At 40.4% G+C, this 21,976-nt stretch overlaps 1 protein-coding gene across 2 annotated transcripts; it reads right to left on the bottom strand.

Moving 5' to 3' along the window:
* Positions 1-308: 308 nt before the first annotated feature.
* Positions 309-19,362, bottom strand: LOC110989329 (uncharacterized). Of its 2 annotated transcripts, none has more exons than XM_087148017.1 (3): positions 18,919-19,362; positions 5,883-5,971; positions 309-4,475 (listed from the first exon to the last, which is right to left on the bottom strand). In XM_087148017.1, exons 2-3 carry the CDS (start codon positions 5,950-5,952, stop codon positions 3,505-3,507), a joined length of 1,041 nt encoding a protein of 346 aa, XP_087004143.1. In that variant the 5' UTR covers positions 5,953-5,971; positions 18,919-19,362; the 3' UTR covers positions 309-3,504. The 2 variants fall into 2 exon arrangements, with proteins under 2 accessions (XP_087004143.1, XP_022109328.1); XM_022253636.2 differs by lacking the exon at positions 18,919-19,362 and adding an exon at positions 11,093-11,303.
* Between the last annotated feature and the right edge of the window lie 2,614 nt (positions 19,363-21,976).

Raw genomic sequence — 21,976 nt, 5'->3', positions numbered from 1 at the left:
CTACGCACAGTCTGAGCATGCTCTTAATATTGGCACTACTTCCCCGACCATGAAGACCGTACCACGTTGCTATCAGTTCTTATTACCTTGTACAAGATCTCAACACGATTGGACACGCTCTCCGTATTTCTCGAGGACCTATTAAGATCGTGAGTGTGGTGAGGGTTTAAAACGCTTTGAACGGTTCTAACCCGTAATGTCTTAAACGTTTATATTGAAAGGTGGGCATCAGTGTGATTTTTAACAAAATGCATAACCATAATTATACAGAACGCATTTTTTTTTTAAATAAAGGTTTTGAAAACATCTTTAAATACAGCAATTCAAGGATGGTTTTATTTAATAATGACTACATTCACCTCTTTAAAATTGAAAAATTTCACTTATACATACGGGAAACTACATGCTTACGTGATAGGCTATACAAATAGCGCACTCCACTATCGAACCTTGTGGCTCTCATCACAGGATGTGAGCCTTGGTCGTCATATGCAGACAGGCAACCAAGCAACTCACAACAAACGAGCGCTGGCCGTTCTGGTCTGGGGAAGTAGAAACTTGAGAAGCCACAAATAAGGTTAAATCTAATAATTTCAAGTCGAATGAATAGTGAAAAAACATTCACACAGGGCAAACCATATCAAGCTTATCTATTAACCTAGTATCTCTTTCAAAATAATCACAAAACACTTCCATTTACACCATTTACAAAATAGCAGTGCTACTGTTATGTTTCTCTATATACAAAAACTTTCAAGATCTCCAAGCACACTGTGAGCTTCATATAAACATATCGCTGGCAAAATTCATTATTTGGACAAAGCTTTCATTAAAAGGTGACAAACAACAAAGGTAGTAATGGAACGACACATTTTCAGCATGATTATTGGTTTAGCATCACTGGACTAATCTTGGAAATGTTCCCCCTTAAGGCCGATTCACACTCGAGGCGAATGCCAAAGCGAAGCGAACATGACGTCAACAAAGGTTTGCAGAAATTACGCTCGAGTTGAAATGTGTTCAGCAGTTGCGATTCGCAGGGCAATTATAATTATTACTGGTTTATTGTAATTGTACTCCTCGCCACCAGTGGCAGAATTGTCAATACAATTTACAAGTACAATTAAAAACAGATCAATATCAATTTATATGTACATTTAAAAGGGAAAATTATAAGAAAGCTGAAGGTCTTGAATACCTTCAGTACCTTGCAGTAAAAAGCACTTTAACCCTAACAGTCTCAAATCTTCCAATTTAAACATGATTTTACATACACCCTGGGGGGGTTAGGGTTAGTATCAGTTAATACATACAAAATGGATACAATTGGAAACGATCAAAAAATCAAATTGACGGAAAACAAAGTCGTTTACAAAACGTTACACATGTAGTTAAATGAAGATAAGGGGAAAAGCGCAGGGGGGAAAAGGGACATAAATATTGGATAAGGCCAAGAATGGGTCAAAAGGAGGGGAAGGTAGGGAAGGGGGGGTCAGAGGTGGGGTGGGGTTTCGCGGGAAGGGGTCAAACGGAGGGGGGATTGATACACAAACTAGCAGGAAACTTGACTTAAAATATTAACCACTGCAAGTAAAAGAAGATCTATTTTATTGTTAGCGGAGCAAGCTGGACATGGAGCTGATGAGTTTAGTTAGACATAGTAAGCAAATTTATCAATCCTACAAGAGAGCTGTTCTGATACCTTCTTCCGCGACAGAAAGGCACTGCTATAGCTGTAGAATTTCTCAACTGACGACCATGTGACTGATGACGAGTCAGAGGAATCCAAGTACTAAAATGTTTTGAGGTTAGTGGAGATTGACCAAACTTAATACACAACTAATTTCGCCTCTGACTGAAGGTAAGCTATAAGAAACAAGTGCATCATCATAACCACTGTATTCAATGCTAAGGATGGTTTCACAGACCCACTTTGGGAAATTCTCCAGAGCTTTGACCCGTTTCAACGTGAGGCTAATATTCCATACTGGTGTGGCATATTCTAACAATGGCCTAAAGTAGCTAAGGCAGATGGAGACCAAATCATTTACAGGTAAGCAAAACTGTTTCAGTGTTTTTAGGATGTAGTTTTTTTTTTGTTGGCCTGAGATATCATATTCAGAACGTGGATATCCCATTTAAGATCTGCGGGCACTATAACACCCAGGATGCAGGTGGGATGTATTTTCCTCTAAAACATGACCTGATTGTCACAAATTCGCGTTTGCGCTAAGTATGAAATGGCTTTAACTCACGTAGACATTTTTGCACCATATTTAAAGCATGATTACATTCAGCCTTCTACACGACAAAATTTGGTCTTTCACAGTTCTTGTTTACAAAACAGAGTATCAAAAAATTACAGTCATGTGAACTATGATAATTCGGCAAGAAAAGTGTACACTTAGGAAATTTCTGCTAATTGACGATATTGATAAAACATTTTTTCTCAGAGAATACTGATAAAATACGTGCAAAACAGCGATTAGAAATTTCACGAAGTCCAATTTAAACAGTATCTTGGCTCACCCCGCGAGGAATCCTTTGTTCAAATTTGTGTTTAAACACTCAATCAGAAAGAGCGTAACAAAATGGAGTCAACGCGGCGCAGGAACACTTGGCATGTTGCGATCTTCGATGCGGTATCCGAGCTTGCCACAATCTATTCTTTTGAAATCTCTGCTCACAGAGCACGATATTGATATCGGCCATCAGACATTTTCCGACCATTTAGTCTTTTGTCCGGCCAATAGTGCATGCACACAAACAGTCCGCGCGCTCAATAGTGGGGCACATTTTGCCACGTTACTTCTTTGGCCTTATCAATTCTCAGCAGTGCTAAATCACCTGGCTATGACCGATCACATTTGGTAAGGAAAAACAATACATCACCTGCAGGCTTTGCCATGGGTAAATTACAGCGATTTCTTAACTGACAACAGCATTTTCCTCCGTGAACAGACAATTCAATACATGAATATTAATTCTCTATATAAGTATTCTAGCTAGAGGTATCTTCAGGCGGCACACTCAACCAGTACACTGTTTCCATACATGTTTTAGTATTTTACCTATTTTCCAACAATATTTCCCCTCAATGAATATTGCTCAAAGTGTACTGTAATCACTCCGACCCATTTGCACCTCAAACAGGAAAAGACCACCCCACAAATGAAGATGTGGGGAGTATACAGCTAAAATGTATGTAGATTAAGATAGCAAAACTATGAGTTTCTCTGCTGAAAGACTGCTTTAACAGCGGAGCACCAAACGTCAAAGCATATTTACACACTCTAGAAAAGCTTATCAAAGTGTATTCCTGCAATGTTGCTCCGTCCTTTAAACTCATACTCGTTTTCTCATCTTGATAACTGTGGACCTTTAATACGTTATTTCAAAAGACACAATGCAAAATTAATACAAAGAAACTAAGGTGTACATTGCTATACTAAATGCAAGTATTGTGCAAGACAGTGTCACACACCACCCATACGTATAGTACACTTATTTGCTTTCTGCTAACATCTCATTTGTTGTTTTATTTACCAACCACATGTTCGAACTCTTGAACTTTGTCACTTTGGCTTCATGGCCGCGGATGCTGGCGGCGTGCATCACCACAGTGGAGTAATTAGCTTTCCTGGCCAGCAGATCATAAAACTTAGGCCCATAGGGGAAAATGTTCGTGTCCAGAGGTTTGATTTTCACATACACGGGCTTGTCATTTTTGAGAAGCGCGTTCATTACATTTTGATCTGGTGAATAGTTTCCCCTTTTCTTGTTATTTTCCAATTGGTCCACCCAGGCCTTGACGAACTGAAGGGTAACGTTGGTCGGTTTGAAATACACAAAGCCGGCGCAGAAGTTGGATCTTCCCGAACGAACCCCAAATGGGTTGACGGAGTCTATCAAAGAGATGTCAAAGTCTCCATCAAAAAAGGGAAAAGGATCTCGGAACCAAAAGGTGTCGGCGTCTGAGAACAGCACCTCATAGCCCTCTGTCAGCAAACCCAAGATATAAGCTTGACGTTTATTCATCAGTCCATAGTACTGACTGCGGTGACTACGCGGATGTTCAATGACGTCCATCTCTCCCGAGTTGGTCAAAAGCACTGTCAGCGCTGGATCCCCCTCCGTTCTCTTGTATAACTGTTCGAAGACTTTTTTGTCCTCGGCAATGACAGTGGTGTTGACGCACACACCCGTTCTCTTGATGCTTTCTAACATGTTCAGTGTCACGTCTAGGAAGGCGAGGTTGGTTGTGGTGAGCAATACCACCCCGGGTCTCTTGTTGATGTCGGCTAGGGTACAGTTCGAAATTCGTCCTCGTTTCTCGAGGACATCTTTACAAACAGCCCCTGCATCGAAGGCAGTCCTTATCTTTGTTTCAAGACAGTTACAAGTGTGAGGTACTCTTGAAGCAGGGGCTGATTGCTTGATTGGCGCTAAAATAACATCAGACTTCTGTGAATAATCTGGAAGAAACGAAAAACAATTACAAAAATTAATACATTTCAAAGCAAAATTCCGAAAAAGCTGATGGTTTTTATATGTTTATTTTTGCAATAGTGAAAATGCTCCATTATTTAACAAGGCAACATGGTTGTGCAGCTGTAGATATATTTAAAATTGTTTTTTAATACGCCAAGTATACAATATAAAATAATTAATGCGTTGCATGAGCGCCATTTTGGTAGGTGGGGAAATCATTAAATACTTTCAACACTTGTTCAGGCTGAATTAAATACTGGTTCTTCTAAAAACATCTTATCAAACTCCACCAGAAAAGACCAATTGCGCTCGCTAAATTACGTGACCTATAGTGGTTATCAATCCCATAGCAACGTGTGTTTTGGGTGTTATTTACAAATAATACGGCCACATGACCCAGCACATCAGTAGTCTGAGTACGGTACCTACCGTCGGCTTAATTTTTGGTAAATGATATTTATGAAACACTTTGAGGTGGACGCTTGTGTGTTTGTTGAGATTTAATACCAACTACAGGTCACGTGACTTAGTGGGCGCAATCGGTTAATAAGCTCATTTTGGGTATAATCCTATATTCACTCTTGTGTAGTCCTGTATATTCGATCGGCTTTATTCACAAAATGTCCATTCTGGACCGTGCTTCCCCGAATTCACTTACTGAACACACTGACAAGGAAAGGAACCTGAATTGCTAAAATTATAGGTACAGTGCGGCCTTGATTTTTTTTAATAAAGGTGACGAGACATTTTTAATTACAACTAATTGAGGTAAAATCTTTACTGAGCATGTACATACAGTGCAAAAGCATGACATAATATGCATTATGACTTAAATTGGAAAGAACTTCGGGGACTAGTCAACGTACTGAAACAGCACTTGTAGAATGTCAGATGACACACTTACACGAATACATTTGTAGTTAAAATGGGGGCCTTCACTCATGTTCAGTGAGTGGTCCATGATGAGAATGAGACGTGTTTTCAATAATCGGAATAATAATCATTATACTAAAGGTCGTAAAGGACACAAAAACGGTTTAAACACACAAAATAACAAAAGTGAAAATCGGATTTAAACAAATATCATTCTAATTCATTATTTTTGAAAACCTTAGCTGTATACTCCACTTGAGTTCACTTTCCCCCATAAACAGTGCTTACTTTCTGCATGCTACTATTCTCACATACAGGTCAACTTCAACCCTTTCTATTCTATAATTTACCCAACGCGAGGGGCGCCCTTCCCGACAGATTGAATTTTATGATGCCATATCGTGCTTCATCGAGCGCTGTATAATACAGACATGTACATGCCCAGTGTCCCCCCTTCCTCAGTGTAGGAACACTGAACTTCGCAGGTAAAGATCTATCAAGTGCAAATTCAAACTTACTTATGACGAAGGCAATGAAAGCTGCTGACTGCAGGAAGAATAAGATTTTATATACATGTTCTTGGGCCATCTTGTTCAGAGCCGATGAACTGCGAATAAAAACAAAATGCAACAAAAACTGTCAAGCAAACGGCATCGAGACGCATACGATGCACACAACACTAGAGAAAATAGTGGAGACATTCCATCAGTGAACCGCATTTCAATTTCACCTTATACATGTACTTCGCACATGTGAAGTGTCTTTTTCACTTTTCCTATGATTTCCCGTGCCTTCATGTGACTTTTGTCGAGGTACATGTATATGTCGTCATTACTGAATGTCATGATGCGCAGCCATGGTAATTTGGTTAAAGATCTTGACTCTGTTTCATAATATAACAAAAGATAACGCAAGAGAAATTGGAGCGCCCCAACTATCCTCTTTTCGGCAGGGGCAAGGGCTGACAGAGGCTGCAACATTTATCAATAATTCTCTGTTGAATGTAGTGTTAACCACTTGGCGCCGGATAACGTGTAAACACGCATTATTTTCCCCACTTGTTCAACGGAGGACTTGTACACTTGTTTAAATATTATTCATTTGGGTGGGTCAAAGCACAATTGCCAGGTTGAAGAATTTGTGGGTAGAAAACCATACCCCCTGCAGCTTTTTCGGGTAAAAAAATCTGACGTTAACCCTAACCGTACCAGGCGTTGTTGGGCTTAGAATACTCAGTACTACAAAATACTAAGTAACACTCTGAGCCTGAAGGACCTAGCGCTACAGATTACTATTTCGGGCTAGGTTTATTCCATTGTTACTCGTACTGAGAACAATGAAACCATGCATTCATAGTGCCACAGCACTGTATGGTACATTGTCTTCATTATATTTTATGGCTTCAGAGAATAATAATGTCATGTCCTCTTACAAGCGACAGGGCTGAGTACTACATTTTACTACCAAGTAGTACATTGTAGCATTCGGGACTGTTAGGGTCAACTGCCTATAATTTGACTTTTGATCGCCAAATGTGAACAGAAAACCTTGCAAACGAAAACGTGTCTACTCTGTATCACATTCCTGCTACAGTATGATGTCGAAATGTACGGACACTTTTAAAATGTAAGAAAGTTCCTTTTCACTTTTACTACAATTCTTCCTTCAGATGAATTTCGACACTTGGTATAAAGCTGCAGAAAAAACACCGCCTGGACCCTTGCGGTTTCGTTATCAAATCTGAAGGTCTGGGGTAACCATTCATTCATTCCAACAACTTTTACAGGAACTTTTTACGTTAGGAAGGACAGCTTTGTCAGGATGCATGACGTAATTCCGTCTTGCAATAATATCTTATTTATTAATAACTAATTTTCACGTCCGTGTCCTGGGCAGCGGAAAAAGTCACAGGGGCCCTATGGAAATCCGTTATCCATACCGCGTTAAATATTAATCTTAATGGCCTCGACCCTAACAGCGGCCAAAAGCGGCCAACGCCACGATGCCCCAATGCATTGGTCCTTGTACCCTCTAGAACTAAGATGATTGCACGGCCAAGTTGAATCTGGCCGCAATGCCCCTTACGTAGAGTAAAATCTGCCATTTCTCCAATATCAAAAAGCATTGAGACGTTCCGGCTTTTACCCCACCACACTGTTAAAATAAACATTTGCTGTACATTTAAAGTGTTTTCGTATGTCAATTGGTAGCACAGGGGCTACTGACCGGTATGTGGACAGCAGATCTACTTCAGTTTTTGTTGCACCCTAACAAATATTTTCGTTGTAACATAACACAGAGTTAGAAACTTTTCTGTACAATACATTTACAAAGAATTGTATGTCAATTCTTATTACAAATGTCAATGTACAGAGGCTCAATTTGTACATGACCAGATTTTATTTGTGGATTTACTAATTACTAAACAATATGTGGAAGCTGCTTACAAGGTGGGGGAAGCTACATATGCTTTTCGTTGGTGATGATATTGACACGTTTGATTTTTATTTAATGTGTTGAAACATACTTTCTCATCACTGTACACAAAGTGCGACAAAAGGTCTGTTACATTTTACAGAAAACCCATTGTAGCACAACACAATTTTTAACAGCGCACAACCACTTACCATGTACATGTACAATGCAGAAAGGGTATATGGTTGAGGAGTAATGAGAGGACTTTCCGTTTGTTCCGTGACCTTGCTCCGCGCATGCATTATAGCGGAAGGATGACTCGGAACGAAAAACGTAATACCACCTCACCTATTGACTGTACAAAACCGCCCTATTCATGAAAAAAACTTTAAGATCAAGAAAAAATAGCACAAAATATGGGCATTTTGTGAAATCGATGTTATTTTTCGAGCTTAAGTTCAGGCTTTTCTTCTCGCCAGTCAAATCGGGAGGCGGAGTTAAACATTTTGCACCGAATTCAGTAAACAGAAAGGTGGATTGAAATCATACGCAACACACGTGCAGTAATCATACACTGGTTACCGCCGCTAAATTGCAAGTTCTGCATGCAGCTGGCCGGGGGCCAATCTTTGGCACTGAAGACGTGCGCAGAGCTGAGCAACGCGCGAACATTGAGAATGATACAGAGCTCTGGAAGTGCCATCCGACTTGGTGAGATCCTGAAATGTTTTTCTCGGGATGACGACATAATAAAGGCAAGATGTCGACATCATGAGATAATATATCACGGGATGACAGTATCACAAAAGTTGGATGATGCCATCCTCAAGATAATTTATCATGGGATGAAGATATCCTGAAAGTGGAATAACGACTTCCTGAGATAACTTATCATGGGATGAAGACACCGTAAAAGTTGGATGATGACATCCTCAGATAATGACGATAATCATTATCTCAGGATGTCGTCATCCAGAGACATCCAGCAAGTGTGATGTCTACCCCTTTACGATGTCGTCGTCCCATACCTAATTATTTCCGGATGTCGTCATCCAATTGTTACGATGTCGTCTTCCCATGACAAATTATTGCAGGATGTCGCCATCCAACTTTTACGATGTCGCATTCTCAAGATAAATTAGCTGCAGATTGTGAACATCTTGGCTGTATCATGTCGTTACCCGAGAAACAGTATGTCAGGATGTCAACATGTCGGATGGCACTTCAAGAGCTCGGTAGAACGATTAAAACTCAGCAGAAAAGAAATCACCGATGATTTGTTGACTTAGAGTTGCAAAAGTTTCTTCTTTGTCTTGTTTTGCATTTTGTGTTTCTCAGGATTTATTTTAAGGTAAAAATCCTTGTCGTGCACCTATCCAGGGAGACTTTCCCTAACCGTCCCTGTGAATGCACACAGTGGTTGGTCTACGCGCGGCCATCTTTTCACGCTTGGTATTTAATAACCAATAGTGACAAAAATGTCAACCCCACGTACATGTACATGAATCGATTTTACATGCTACATATGTAGGAAGAAAAAGCTAATACTTTTCCCTCATGTCTGCATAAAGAAGTCTCGTTACAACAGGTCTGTTTGTGATCCAACTCCTTAGTGACGCAGGCATAATTAAAACCCTTGTATATATACGATTCAGTGCATGAATCGAAAGATTTCTAATCATGATTCACGTCTGAGTGAATTCTGAAATTTCCACTTCTGAGATTAACATTGTACATTTTTGCCTTCTTCATACAATTAAAATGCTAACTTAAATGAGTGAATAGAAAGATTTGATTTCAATCGTGTTTAAGTCGGTGATTTCAATCATGACAATTTAAATCGGGGACCCTGAAAACAAGTAAAAATAAACAGATCACGATTTTCTCGGTGTACACATGCAAACTTTCCTGGGAATTCAGAACAGGACATGAATAATGGATAAAGTTACAGGGGGAATAAGGCACAGCTCAAGATAAAAAAGAGTAAATAAGCCTACTAAAATGAGATGTTGAAAACTCATTAGGTATGATGGAGTTCAGGAGAATATCACTTTCGTGCGTAATGACACCTGGCACTGAATGTAGATGTATAGTACATGGCTTAAATGTACATGTACACCTACCCACAATGCTTTGCGTGACTGTATGAATGTAGCTGTAATGTTCTTTGTACAAATACATTCATTCACAATGTGAGGGCAATGCGGTCAAGCGAAGTGGTACATGTAAATATGCTGCGTTAGGCTACAGGTGTGAATTTTAATATGAAAGTCAAGGGCAGTACACGTGCGTCACGTGCACAGTAGGAACATGGCAAGAAGTAGATTATAACGAGGCGTGTGGATGTTGCGGGATTAGAACGAGGCTAGGTAATTGAGTTTATAAAACCCATGGGCATTAGGTTTGATTTTCAGTTGTTTTGTGTGTGATGGCTTTTCTTGAGTTTTCCCAAGTTTCTTACTTCGGTTCAGGTTGTTTCGCTGCATCTCCCTTTAAGCTTGCCCTCGGGTATTTGGGCACTAGACTGGCCCGTGTATTCAAACAAAAACGATGCAAATGCATGTATAATTTTACAGAATGCACGGACGATAATCGCTTGATAGAAATAATTACCGCTCAGACAATACATTTCAAATTCATGCATTTTCAACTGAAATAATTTCCTTTGGTGAGTGAGATATTATGTCCACTGTATAGGCAACAATTTCTACATGTAAGGTCAGTAACACGGTGTTCACGTTAACAGTGAAATGTGGCATTTGCCATGGCCCTGCGGGCTGTGTCCAATTCCTCATTTCCGTCCACTCACTACATATCAACAACATTTAATGGTTTTTAGTACAGTATAATTCCGTGGATACCAGCCTACAATGTGTAATTCCTTTGGTATTTGTGAGGGGAACAGCATGTACATGTACGCGTATAAATGTGCTCGATAATCCACTGCTTTTTGGTCAGCTGGTGCCATGCAACGACAAAATATTTACATGTACATAACGCATGTGTTTACTCATCAAACCTCGCGGTACAGTCGGCAGGCCAAGCCAATTGTAATGATGCCTGCATGCGTTTACTCGTCTGGAAAAAAAGAAATATTTACAATTTTTTAAAAAAGGGTTGCTTAGGGCTTGCAGTTTGGCACGCCTCTATTTACATCACACAACACGTGGAAGATGAAACGCCGCATAACTACACTGTACCTGTAGCTAGTAGGCCTACATGTACATGTACCATGATGGAGCTATGTACTTCTACCATGGAGCTACGCAACGGCTCCATGCGTATACCTATATGTATTCAATACTTTACTCACTCAAGGCTTCAGGATCTCTTGGCACGTCGTATAAATGAGACTTCCATACTGATTTTAGAACAACACAAATTGCTACAAAGTGTCTTTTCTTTGGAATGATTTGTCCGAAGAAGGCGAACAATGTACTGTACTTCATTCAGAACAGAACCACCGAGCTAAGAGGATGCACGTACATGTATCTGTACTGAACCGTTTCACCACAACAGAATTAGGCCCAGGCAAAAGACACCAATTGATTGACGTTACGTAACACGCGTCTGAATGGTTTGCTGTCCTACGGTAATTTTTAAGGCAGGGGTAACTACCCAGTGTAGGCCTGAGTACACGTCTAGACCTTTTTCATGTGATGTCATGATCGTGCTGGACCGCTATATGTTGTGATGGCAATTTCATAGTGTTGCGATGGTGATCAACTTATTCAAGATGAACTACATGCATGCAGCGTTCGCACTTGTGCTTGTACGTGGTTGAAGCTGCCCGATCACCGTGGCCACGGCGGTCCACAAGTGGTGGTGTTGTTTACATTTAGGGAATCCAGTCACGTGGGTGAAAACAAGCAAAATGCCTTCAGTAGCATGGTTGACATTATTACTATTATTATTATTTATTCGGCCATTCGGAACAGATACTGGAAGCACAATATTCAACAAACATAAAAATCAATGGACTAATCAAAAGGACATTACAAACATTACAACAATAACAACCCACTCCAAGCGGTCTGGTGATATCGGCTTATTTTACAAGGTTTCACACCACAGTGATAATGCGTCATTTCCTGGTCTGTTCATAAGCGTCCTTCAGTGAAAAAGAGGTAATGAATCCAAGCTATGCAAGATAAACGGCAAAATACACTGTCTACGCACAGGGCAAATTACACGGACAGTCTAGCAGCAATGGGCGCGTGCATATAGACTAGTAACATCTCCAACGTCGCGGCATCCACGCTGGCATTCCAAATCATTCAGAGATGAGGGGGTTGCAGATTTGTTTTACGCCGTGAAAGCCCAAAAAAGTACATATAGGACAAATGAAGAACTAAAAGTATATGTCTTCCAAAGTTTCTGATGAAGTTACATGGCAGGCACAAGGTTAGATTTATGTTACATGGCAGGCACAAGGTTAGGTTTATGTTTCATGGACAGTCGGTAGTCGAAACAACAAAAACCTGGTGAATGCAGATGTAATATAGCCAGACAGTGAGACATAACAATTACATGTATGAAATCTTCACGGTTCCAATACATTTTTTTCACGCGTCGTACGTCATGTACGTGGGTGTTAAACAAATGTCTACACAGCTTTTAAGAAGTCTTCAAAAATCAATAACAGATCTTGATGGTGCTAAAATGACATGAAGATGAAAAATGTCAGTCGTTTAGTTTCCACTGTGGAGTCTGACGAAGGGAAAAAATTAAACGGGGAGCAGTAGTACAGGGTTACAAGGGGCAACTTTGGCCCCCTTTCCTCCATTTTGAACCCATGTAGTCACATACTTGTTGCAGGTAGATTTTACTTCCTGTGGACATTCATGGACAGCTTTTATCATCAAGATCATGTTGTATAACTTAGACAACATAAAGTGCTAGCATATAGACCCGTAAGCAGGGCCCTACGTATACTCCGTCGTCGATACGTAGGGCCCTGTTTACCAGTCTAACATACATGTAGCACCTGGAATTTAAAACTGGCAGCTAGATTTTTGAGCTTGGTTGCTAGTTTTAAACTTGGTGGGAGATAAACAAAACTGAAATGTCAGAGCTAGGGCCACAAAGCGGCTTCTAAAGGTTGGAGAGCACTGTACATGTCACCTACAAAGGGTGGATTCCAAATCTAAGTTGGTGACAATATCCTGAATATCGCGAATGTTAAAATAAAATAATACAGCGTTGAACCAAGGCAGATAAATCTCATGTTTCCTTTTTCTTCATCTTTGCTTCCTCATACCAGTCCGCAGCGCACACAGTAGTCGTTCGGTTTACGTGCTACATATGCGTGAACTTTTGACTGTAACCTGTCTAATGCATATTTAATGAGCTGCGGCAGCGTATCTAATTCGTCAGATTTCACGTTTTAGAAAATCGGTTAGGTAACTGTTGTGGTTTACTAAAAATGATTTATGTACCTATCTTCGGTGTTAAGATGTATTTCTGAGATGTTGTTGTGGAAAAGATGTGAAAAATGCAAAGACAAAAATGTTTCGAAACGAGGAATGTTGCGTCACGGAAGACAGTCACGACTTAAAAACACTGCCACAACCCAATTTTAGTACATGTACAGGTTAGAAGATACATTCATGTTCTGGGATATTTCAGGCATACCTATGCCATATTTCTTCTAGATGGGTTGAGGCACAATTTTTACCAACGTTCCTCTTAAAACGTCGCGGTTCACGTTTCCATGACAGCCTCCAGCTGAACTCCAGCTTCCTGATGGCTGCATTCTACTAAATCATTGGATTTCTGCGCGCAAGCTCATTAATATTTTGTGATCCCACGGGTTTTTTACAATAAGGTATCAATAATGAGAAGGGATAATAGAAAAAATTTCTATAAATCCCGAGTTTGGGACTGGTAATTTCCATTTCGGGGTATTTCTTTCACAAGAAGCCCTACATTGCGGGTCTATTTTGGATAGAGGCGGGCGGCTACGTTCAGAGTTGAGCGCATAGTTTTACTACTGTTTTGGGGGTATATTAGGGGAAAGGCGAATTTTTAAAAAAATGTGGCTAACCCCCACAAACGAAAAGTGATCTTCTGGCCATAATCTTGGATCTCCAGTGAAAAAACGGAAGTCAACCCCTTCCCAAAACTCAACAGGCGGCGCTATTTCGGTCTGATTTTTCATTGTTTTCTATGGGTGCCGACCACTAAGTGAGAATTTCTGGCCAGCCATTAGCATTAAAAGTGCCCCCCCCACAGCATCTTTTGAAAAAGGAGATTGTTTGGCCCCCAAAATGGTGAGATTGTGTAAATCGTTGCCGAGATCAACTCCCTGGGTCTTTGAGCTTTCATATGAGAGCAGAATGGCTGAAAACTACGGTTGAAAAATGGTCCTAATTGCCCAAGAAAGTTGAGGGTTGCCACTTGAAAAATGGCTGCAATCAGACTTCGGAAAAATCACTTTTTGGGGGGTGATTTTGTTTTGTGGGAATAATTAAAAATGTAATTGGTTAACCCACAAAAAATTGAAAAGAAATTGAAAGATAAATGACCAGACAAGAATTTCATTTGTTTTTCAGAAATCTCAGGGATGTTGGCGTGCATGCTATTGGGCCCTGAACGGTGCTGATTTTACACTGTTTTCAATGGGGCTTGAATTAGTGGACTGGACCCTTATGGGCGCGTATTTGGTGAAGTGCAACATGCTATTGGGCCCTGAACGGTGCTGATTTTACACTGTTTTCAATGGGGCTTGAATTAGTGGACTGGACCCTTATGGGCGCGTATTTGGTGAAGTGCAACCTGATTGGCGAATATGCATTACATCATGAAGTCGCACGCACAGTCCCGGATGTTTGTATCGCTTTTTAGACTGGGGATCGGTCTTTTTGTGATAGCAATGACTCATTATCACATTGACCATCGATTTCTTGTGGTTTCTTTAAAAAAAAAGAGGGAGAAGGACGGGGTACAGGCCCTTCAATATGCACTTTAAAGGATTGTTTTGAAAGGCATTCGGTTCTTTAGTTTATAGTTTTAAATTCTATTCTTAAAGACATCGATGTTCAACACAGGCTAAAGTAATGTGTGGGGGATTTCTCAGGATTCTACGTGATCCTTATAAAGATATTTTGGTCATTTTTTGTGACGGTAGGCTGGATTGCCACATCCAAATAAAAGTGGAAAATCACATATACACAAAATAAAATACCAGCAAATTACAAGCATGTTCAGGCAAGAATAAACAAATCACTTTATTATCAGAATACACAATGACATATAGATAAACGATACATCTTTTTATCACTTTGGTTTAGGAAAATACAAAATGTATCTCTGATTTATTGTTACATGGATTAATATCCTCGAGCCGCTTGTGACGTAGTACGCAAAAGCAAATTTAAACATCCAAAAATTTACTTATGTACATGTACTGCTATTGTAGCATTACTTTTTTCACAAAGTTATGTGCATCATAATTTTATTTCAACACAGTAAAATAAATAGAACTAATGTTGTCTTATTTGAAAACACGGCACTTGTCATGTGAGAAAACAGTCCAAGGTGGCAAGTGTTTCAGTAACATCACATAGAACTATTTGTAGTGCACAATGAATTATGAAAACATCGCAGTAAAAAAAAGACAAATTATAACAGAACTCAACGTACAATAACCAATCAACGTTTTCTATACATGATGTCTTTGAGCTGCAGCATTTTTGTAAACTATCATGTCCAAATAGTAGGTTTTAAAAAAGCATCATCACTCATGATGAAACACAACCTAACCACTGATTTGAATTCCTTCATGTCACTGTGGAGTAAAGCATGCAGGAGATTATTAGTGTCAATGTGAACGGCAACAATGGCTGATGGGTCAGTTTCATAATCCTTGACAACTCCCCATACAATCTTCCTGCGAAGAGATCAATGATGGCTCCTGGATAGGTCGGTACATCCACACAGTACAGGTACACGGCTTGAAATGTTCTCCTGCAGGTGTCAGTTCAGGGAGAGCCCAATGATGACGGCACAGACCTTGTGCACCATTCAGGAAGATTGAGGTCTTCATGGTGGTAGTTTTGCCCACACCAGTGGTTGGCATAAACTGCAATATGTACAAAAAAGGACAACTTTTTAATGAAATTTCCAAGTATTAAACTGACAATGATAAATGTAAGAAAGAACCAATCTTAGTTAACAGTACAAATTATTTTTTACAGTTCTGTCATTGCCACAACCATTCCAAAGTTTTTATATTCCGCACCATCATTATGCAAATATACAAGGAAATTTCTGATAGCAGTACTGCAGAAAAGTATACACAAAAACATTCTTTACAATAGAACTTGTATTGGAATGTGCCATGTTTCCAATTATTTTTATATACTTTCTTGACATTTGAACACGGAATATTATAAAAATAAGCATATTATTCCACTTAACTTCTTTTACTATTTATCTTTTTATGATGTGGGACTTTGAAACAGGTCAATTCATATGCATACCAACTTGTATGCGGACCAATCTGTACACGGACCAACTCCTATAATGACCTATAGTATTCATGGTATCAGCCATTAAAATGCAAAACCATGTACATAAAAATTAATGTAGGAGGGGAAATAGCATGTTGTTAACTGACAAAATAGAATTTTTTTGACCAGTCTCATAGGGTGTGTGTACAGGGTGTCAAGTGAAATCTGTACAAATTCCTGGAACTCTTTCCCAAGGGCCTGCTTCATATCTCCACCCCCCACATTTTTAATACTCCTTGAGTTAAGCCAAAGAAGCCCGCAGTTACCATGGTTATGACTTCTGGCAGCTCCTACACCCACTCCTCATTGCCTATTAATTGGCCTATACTTCACTACCAACCAAAACATACTGTAGAACGACGTGCAACAAGGAATCAAGTATTGACAGAAAAACAAAATCTCGTGCGACAAAAATGCAGCAAAGAGCGCGAGACAAGCTTCCACAAGTCAAAAGTTATATGAAACAAAAGTGGAAGGCTTCGTCGTTCGATCTGTAGTGATCATTTTGTTGGTATTTCTCTAGCTGGGTCAGGGAATCATAACAAAAACACACTTGATGGGGAAAAAATGGGTCAAATATCGGTGGAAACCAGCTAAGTATGGTATCATTGGGCTCGGAAAAATATCTTCTACGTACATGTACTCACCATGCCATCTTGGCCGTCCATCGGATGGATTTTGCAACGTGTACAGTAGTTCAGAAGAAGCTTCTGCAAACTCTTGCATTTTATCGCGCAATTCTCGTGGCTCAAACCACATTTTGCCCTGCTTATAAATTTCGGGATTTGACCTCATTAATGCATGCACTGCAGACTGACTGTCCTCAATTCTGCCAGCTTGGAATTTCGTTCAACAGTCATACAAGAAGTTCAAATAAATCTTCTGAAAAGGATCGAAAAAGATTTTTTCAGGGTTTTAGTTTGAGGTATCATAGTTTTATTGAGTACTGTTCATGTTTCTTTATGGGTTTAACACCAAGCTTTTTGTATCTTGGTAGGAAAATGGACAGAAACAAGCATAAGCGCAAAGGAAGTGTTGCACATGTTGCATGGGAACTTCGGAAGAGTTCTATTTAAGGCCATTGCTACTTTTTCCCTACAGTGATGCAAGACTACCATAAAAAAGGCCGGCATGTCCTAAAAAGTCAAATTTAGCCCGTAAAATACCGGTATCTGAGTAATTACTCAGAAAATAAGGCCTACCCTTTGATCTCTACGTGTTAAGTGATCCCAAGGGCATCAACCGGTGGGGGATGGGGGCATGTCCCCCCCTACATGTATATATTGTCCCCCCCCCTACTTTTTCCAAAACATAAAGGAAAATGTATACATTGCAAAAGCATTTGTTAAAAAAAATGGCTGAAGTAGCCAGAAATTGTCTCAGATCACACCACAGAGCATCTTCGCTCAAAAATTTTCTGGGGCCTTGGGTGGGCCCCAGACAACACACCGCTAAGGGGTTCGCGCTTGCATTTGTTCTGATCAGGGCTATGCCCCCCCCCCAACTTTTCCAAACAGATTGACACCCTTGAGTGATCCGTGTCGCCACCAATAGCTCCATGGTATTTACTATACTCAGCTGATACAATACACTCCGAACAGAAACAAATGAGGGCGTGTTTTTAAATGAAATTGACGGTCCTTTGGTATGAATTCACTGCCTAAGCGTGCAAAGTTTCCGGGCACATAGCGTGGGCACGCTGAGTGCGCTCAACGAATTAACACCGGAATGCGGAACGCGTGTTAGAACCCAGTTGGAAAACTTAGTACCAGGCTATCTTTCTTTCGCTGGTGAGGGTGCACTTCAACTCAGGGCGGATAAGACTATACCCTTGCTCTATGACTATACCATGCACTGACATGATGCACTGATGATAGCCCTACTGAGTGGAGCGTTAGCATTCCTCTTTGTATGATTTTGGATGGGATCGTTATATTAACGTTCCACACCTGTACATATAATAAGGTGACAACGGTTCTCAAACATTCCCAAGACTCACCCAAAATACCTTTATTACTACCTACTGGCTTCCATAAATGCCTCCTCCCATTCGAATATGGGCGTATTGACCAGGAAACAGTCGTTAGTAGCACTCCCAAACGTCACTATCAACAAGTCTAGTGTCCAGTCCACATAAAGCCCACTCATGTGTAAGTCTTGGAGGACCATGTTTGTCCCAGACTTGGGTCAGAAACTCTACTCGCCCGTATTTGAATGGGAGGAGGTGGCAAAAAGCTTAAGTGCTGTGCGTGTGTCAAGTGAAAATGGTCAGATTTTGACAGATTTGGAGTCAGAAATATCATTAAAACCCAAACGGTTGGACATTGGCATTTATGGAATGCAGTAGGTGGTGATAAAGGTATTTTGAGTGAGTCTTGGGGATTTTTGAGAAATGTAGTGCTACACTGTTGATATATTCTGAGAAAATTCACATTCGGGCCTTCAACCCATTTTAATTCCTATCATTTGTATAAATTATGAAGTCACCCAAACAGGTTTATTACCCCATCACCCATCGATTTTTCATTGCATATGGCTAAATTAAATACTACAAAGCCCAGACATGGTACAAAATAAAAGCATATGGAAGAAATAAAACAACATGTACATGTACATGTAGGCCTACCTGTCATAATGGACGGCTCTTCACACAATCACTTGACGAAGCCTATTTATTACCTCGGAGACTCGTGATCCTCTGGCCGGACCAATTAATGCCAGTAGGGCCTGCACACGCTGTGGCTAAAAACTAAAAAGTTTACATTCGAATGTAAGAATTCAAACCCCACTCCTGCGTACACCACAAGCCCTCGGCCAGTTCAAAAATAGTAGATTCTATTCTGCAGATACATGTAAATTCTCCACTTCTCCAGCTTGCGCGACGTCATGATCATGTTCACGAACTGCTACAACACTGTTGAAGCCATAAGCCATCGTAAGATCTACACGAACGTGTACACTGTACTGTACCTGTACATGTACAGTACATGTACATGTTGGCCTATGCATAGAACGGTTTCTCCAATAAAACACATGCACGTTTAGTTCCGTCTACGCACCCCTACAAACCACTCAGCCATAATCATAGGGTGATTATCATATCCAACGCGGAGTGACCTCACTACATGAAGACCGCCCTCTACTATACCAACGGAAGGCTTTTGACCAAAGATCGTATACGAGGCACGGACGTGTATAATAAAATCTGGACTCGCAATGCCCTTAATCAGCTTATAGAGTCATTGAATCCACTCGCAGCCATTTTACCAAGCCAAATACGAAGCTTTCCTGGTAATGCCCGCCTTTGTTCTTCCTGACGTCAATAGTAGGGAGCCAACCCACGCCTTTGTATTCGGCTCGGTAAAATGGCCGCTGGTTGGCTTCTTTTTCATACAAAGGCGTTGCAAGTCCAGGTTTTTTTTTTATATACGTCCGTGATACGAGGGTGTACTCTCGTATTTAGGCCAGAAATATGTCCGCCGAGCTCATTTATAAAAGTTATACACTTTCAAAATATTCTATATTAGAGGGTCCTGAGAGCCATGGGACTGAGGAATTGAAGAAATATGAGACTGGACCTCTGGGCCGGACTCAGGGCTTCCAATTCTGAGCAATTTGGACGCAATCGGGTTTGAAAGTGGCACTATTTGAGCCATTTTGCGGAGGAAGGGTTTTTCAAAATGGCTACTTTTCTGGACAGGGACATTTTCTGCATTTTAGGGTCTGCTTCTGGTGAAAATTTTTCCAAGATTCATCGGTCAACCCCCCGAAAATTGAAAGGAAAATGAAAGAGGACATGTGGAACATCATTTTTCTGTGTAGCCTGAACACCTGTGACAGTTGTAAGTATTTTTAAAATATTTGTGAAGTATGGGGACTTATCATTGCTGTCTATGGGAATTTATTTTTAGGGGTGCACCCTTCGATCTTTGCTTTTGACTGCAGACTAGAGCATTAATTCGAGCGCAAAGAAAAGAGTAAAATCAACTCTGCTCAAGCCTCAATAACATGCGAGCCGACATTACTGGAGTTAAACAACAATTAAATCATTGTTTTTTTCCTTTTTTCACTTCTTTTCAATTATTTGTGGGCTAAGCCGATTACATTTTTAATTATTCACACAAAACAAATTCACTCTTTTAAAAAGCAATAGTTCCCAACTGAGCCTGCTCGAACCCATTTTTCAAATGGTTTTCCTCTACTTTTTCTACTGAGGTCGATTTTGTTTTACTGGTAATGTACTAACTCTGTCTTCCAAATCGTTTCGAGGTGAGGATCAAAAGTTGATCTCGAGTGCTGTACGCCATTTTATTTTATTTTTTGTGCCAAGTTGAAGTTTGTTTCCACTACCGGTGCTCCTGTAATGTTCCAAAGACCTCAAGTGGAGGAAGCTTAATTTTCTTGCAAAGTCACTTGGAGTGGGGTTAATCAAATTGGCCCAGAGAGCATAGAACAGGATGGGTTCTACACTTAAAGAGTGCAGTGCACGTTCTAAATCACCGTAACTACAAAGCTAATTTGAGTCTTCTGCAAGATACGGTATCAGAACAGCGCAGAGATGTTAAAGCAGAGAATCAAGTCAAGATGAAAGGCTATTCGAGGTTCCTCAAAAGCACCACGTTTGATTTTTGTTTGACTGTATATCCTGAAATCCTAGCAGATATAACTCATTTGAATATATTTAAATATTGCGTCTACACTCAAAGCTAGTGCGGTTGACATTGTTCTGTTTTTAACGTCTGGATACCTTCTATCAGAAAGTGCTCAAGAACTGAATTTAATCTGTAAAGGAATTTTGTGAACTGGATCTGTAGCTGGTTGGCTAGGGGTTGCCAATTACCAGTTCTTATCTATTTTATCTATTTTGGTGCAATAACATCGCGCAGCGTCTCTTTTCATATCAACGTAAGAAACGCAGAGAGCAACGCAATCAAGACGCGAACTGCAAGGTAAACATACTTATGGAAACATGCCAAGCGGAGGTGTCGCCGACAACGCAGACAGCCTACGAACGATCGGAAAAATTGATCCAGGTTCAACTTTGCCGACTGTCCCTCTCGCTTAGTTCCACGAATTTTGCCCATGTTCTCCTTAAATGCACGAAACTGAAGTACAGGTTTGGAATCATGAGGCAGTACAGTCGATCTGACAAGGTGGGTATATTTTCCGCAAAATATCACAGAGTTTCGGACGCCATTTTGTTTCAATTTTTGGGTGGAACGACGTTATTTGCCGTCTGCTCCGTTTGTGTCTGCGTCTTGACGTCTTGCGGACCGTCTGCGGTACAACCAACCATATGGAAACCAGGCTGTAGTTGCAATAAAGTGTTTCCACACCATTGTGTATCCTCGGGGACTGATCGGCGATACTCTCTGTGTCTTTCTTCGTCGATATGAAAACCAGGTTGAACTGAAAATCCTAAATTTCTCTCAGCAGGTTTAGGAATTGCACACATTCCAAACATAATACAGTGTATCGCCTGATTGGTGAGGCAGCTATACTGGCAAAGCACGGATGATAAGGACGGCAACATAAAGGTCAATTGTGACAGCGAAAGGGACAGCGACAGCGGCTCAAGATGCGATTGTACGACGTATTGCCGTCAGTCTTCTTGTGTCACCATCGCTATGGTCCTCTTGCCAATGCGTCTTGCCGTAGGCTGTGAACAAGTCTTGGGGACATGG

This window comes from Acanthaster planci, linkage group LG17 (genome assembly GCF_054643075.1).
Source record: "Acanthaster planci isolate LZ-2023a linkage group LG17, COTS_SCS, whole genome shotgun sequence".
Lineage (NCBI taxonomy): Eukaryota > Metazoa > Echinodermata > Asteroidea > Valvatida > Acanthasteridae > Acanthaster > Acanthaster planci.
Note: the sequence above shows the minus strand (reverse complement) of the source record. Positions and strands in the feature narration are given on the sequence as shown.

Excerpts from the sequence above, each read along its gene's own strand:
- LOC110989329 (XM_087148017.1), bottom strand. The coding sequence starts at position 5,952 with ATGGCCCAAGAACATGTATATAAAATCTTATTCTTCCTGCAGTCAGCA. Across the intron at positions 4,476-5,882 it reads TTTCATTGCCTTCGTCATAA|ATTATTCACAGAAGTCTGAT; the intron begins GTAAGTTTGAAT and ends CGTTTCTTCCAG.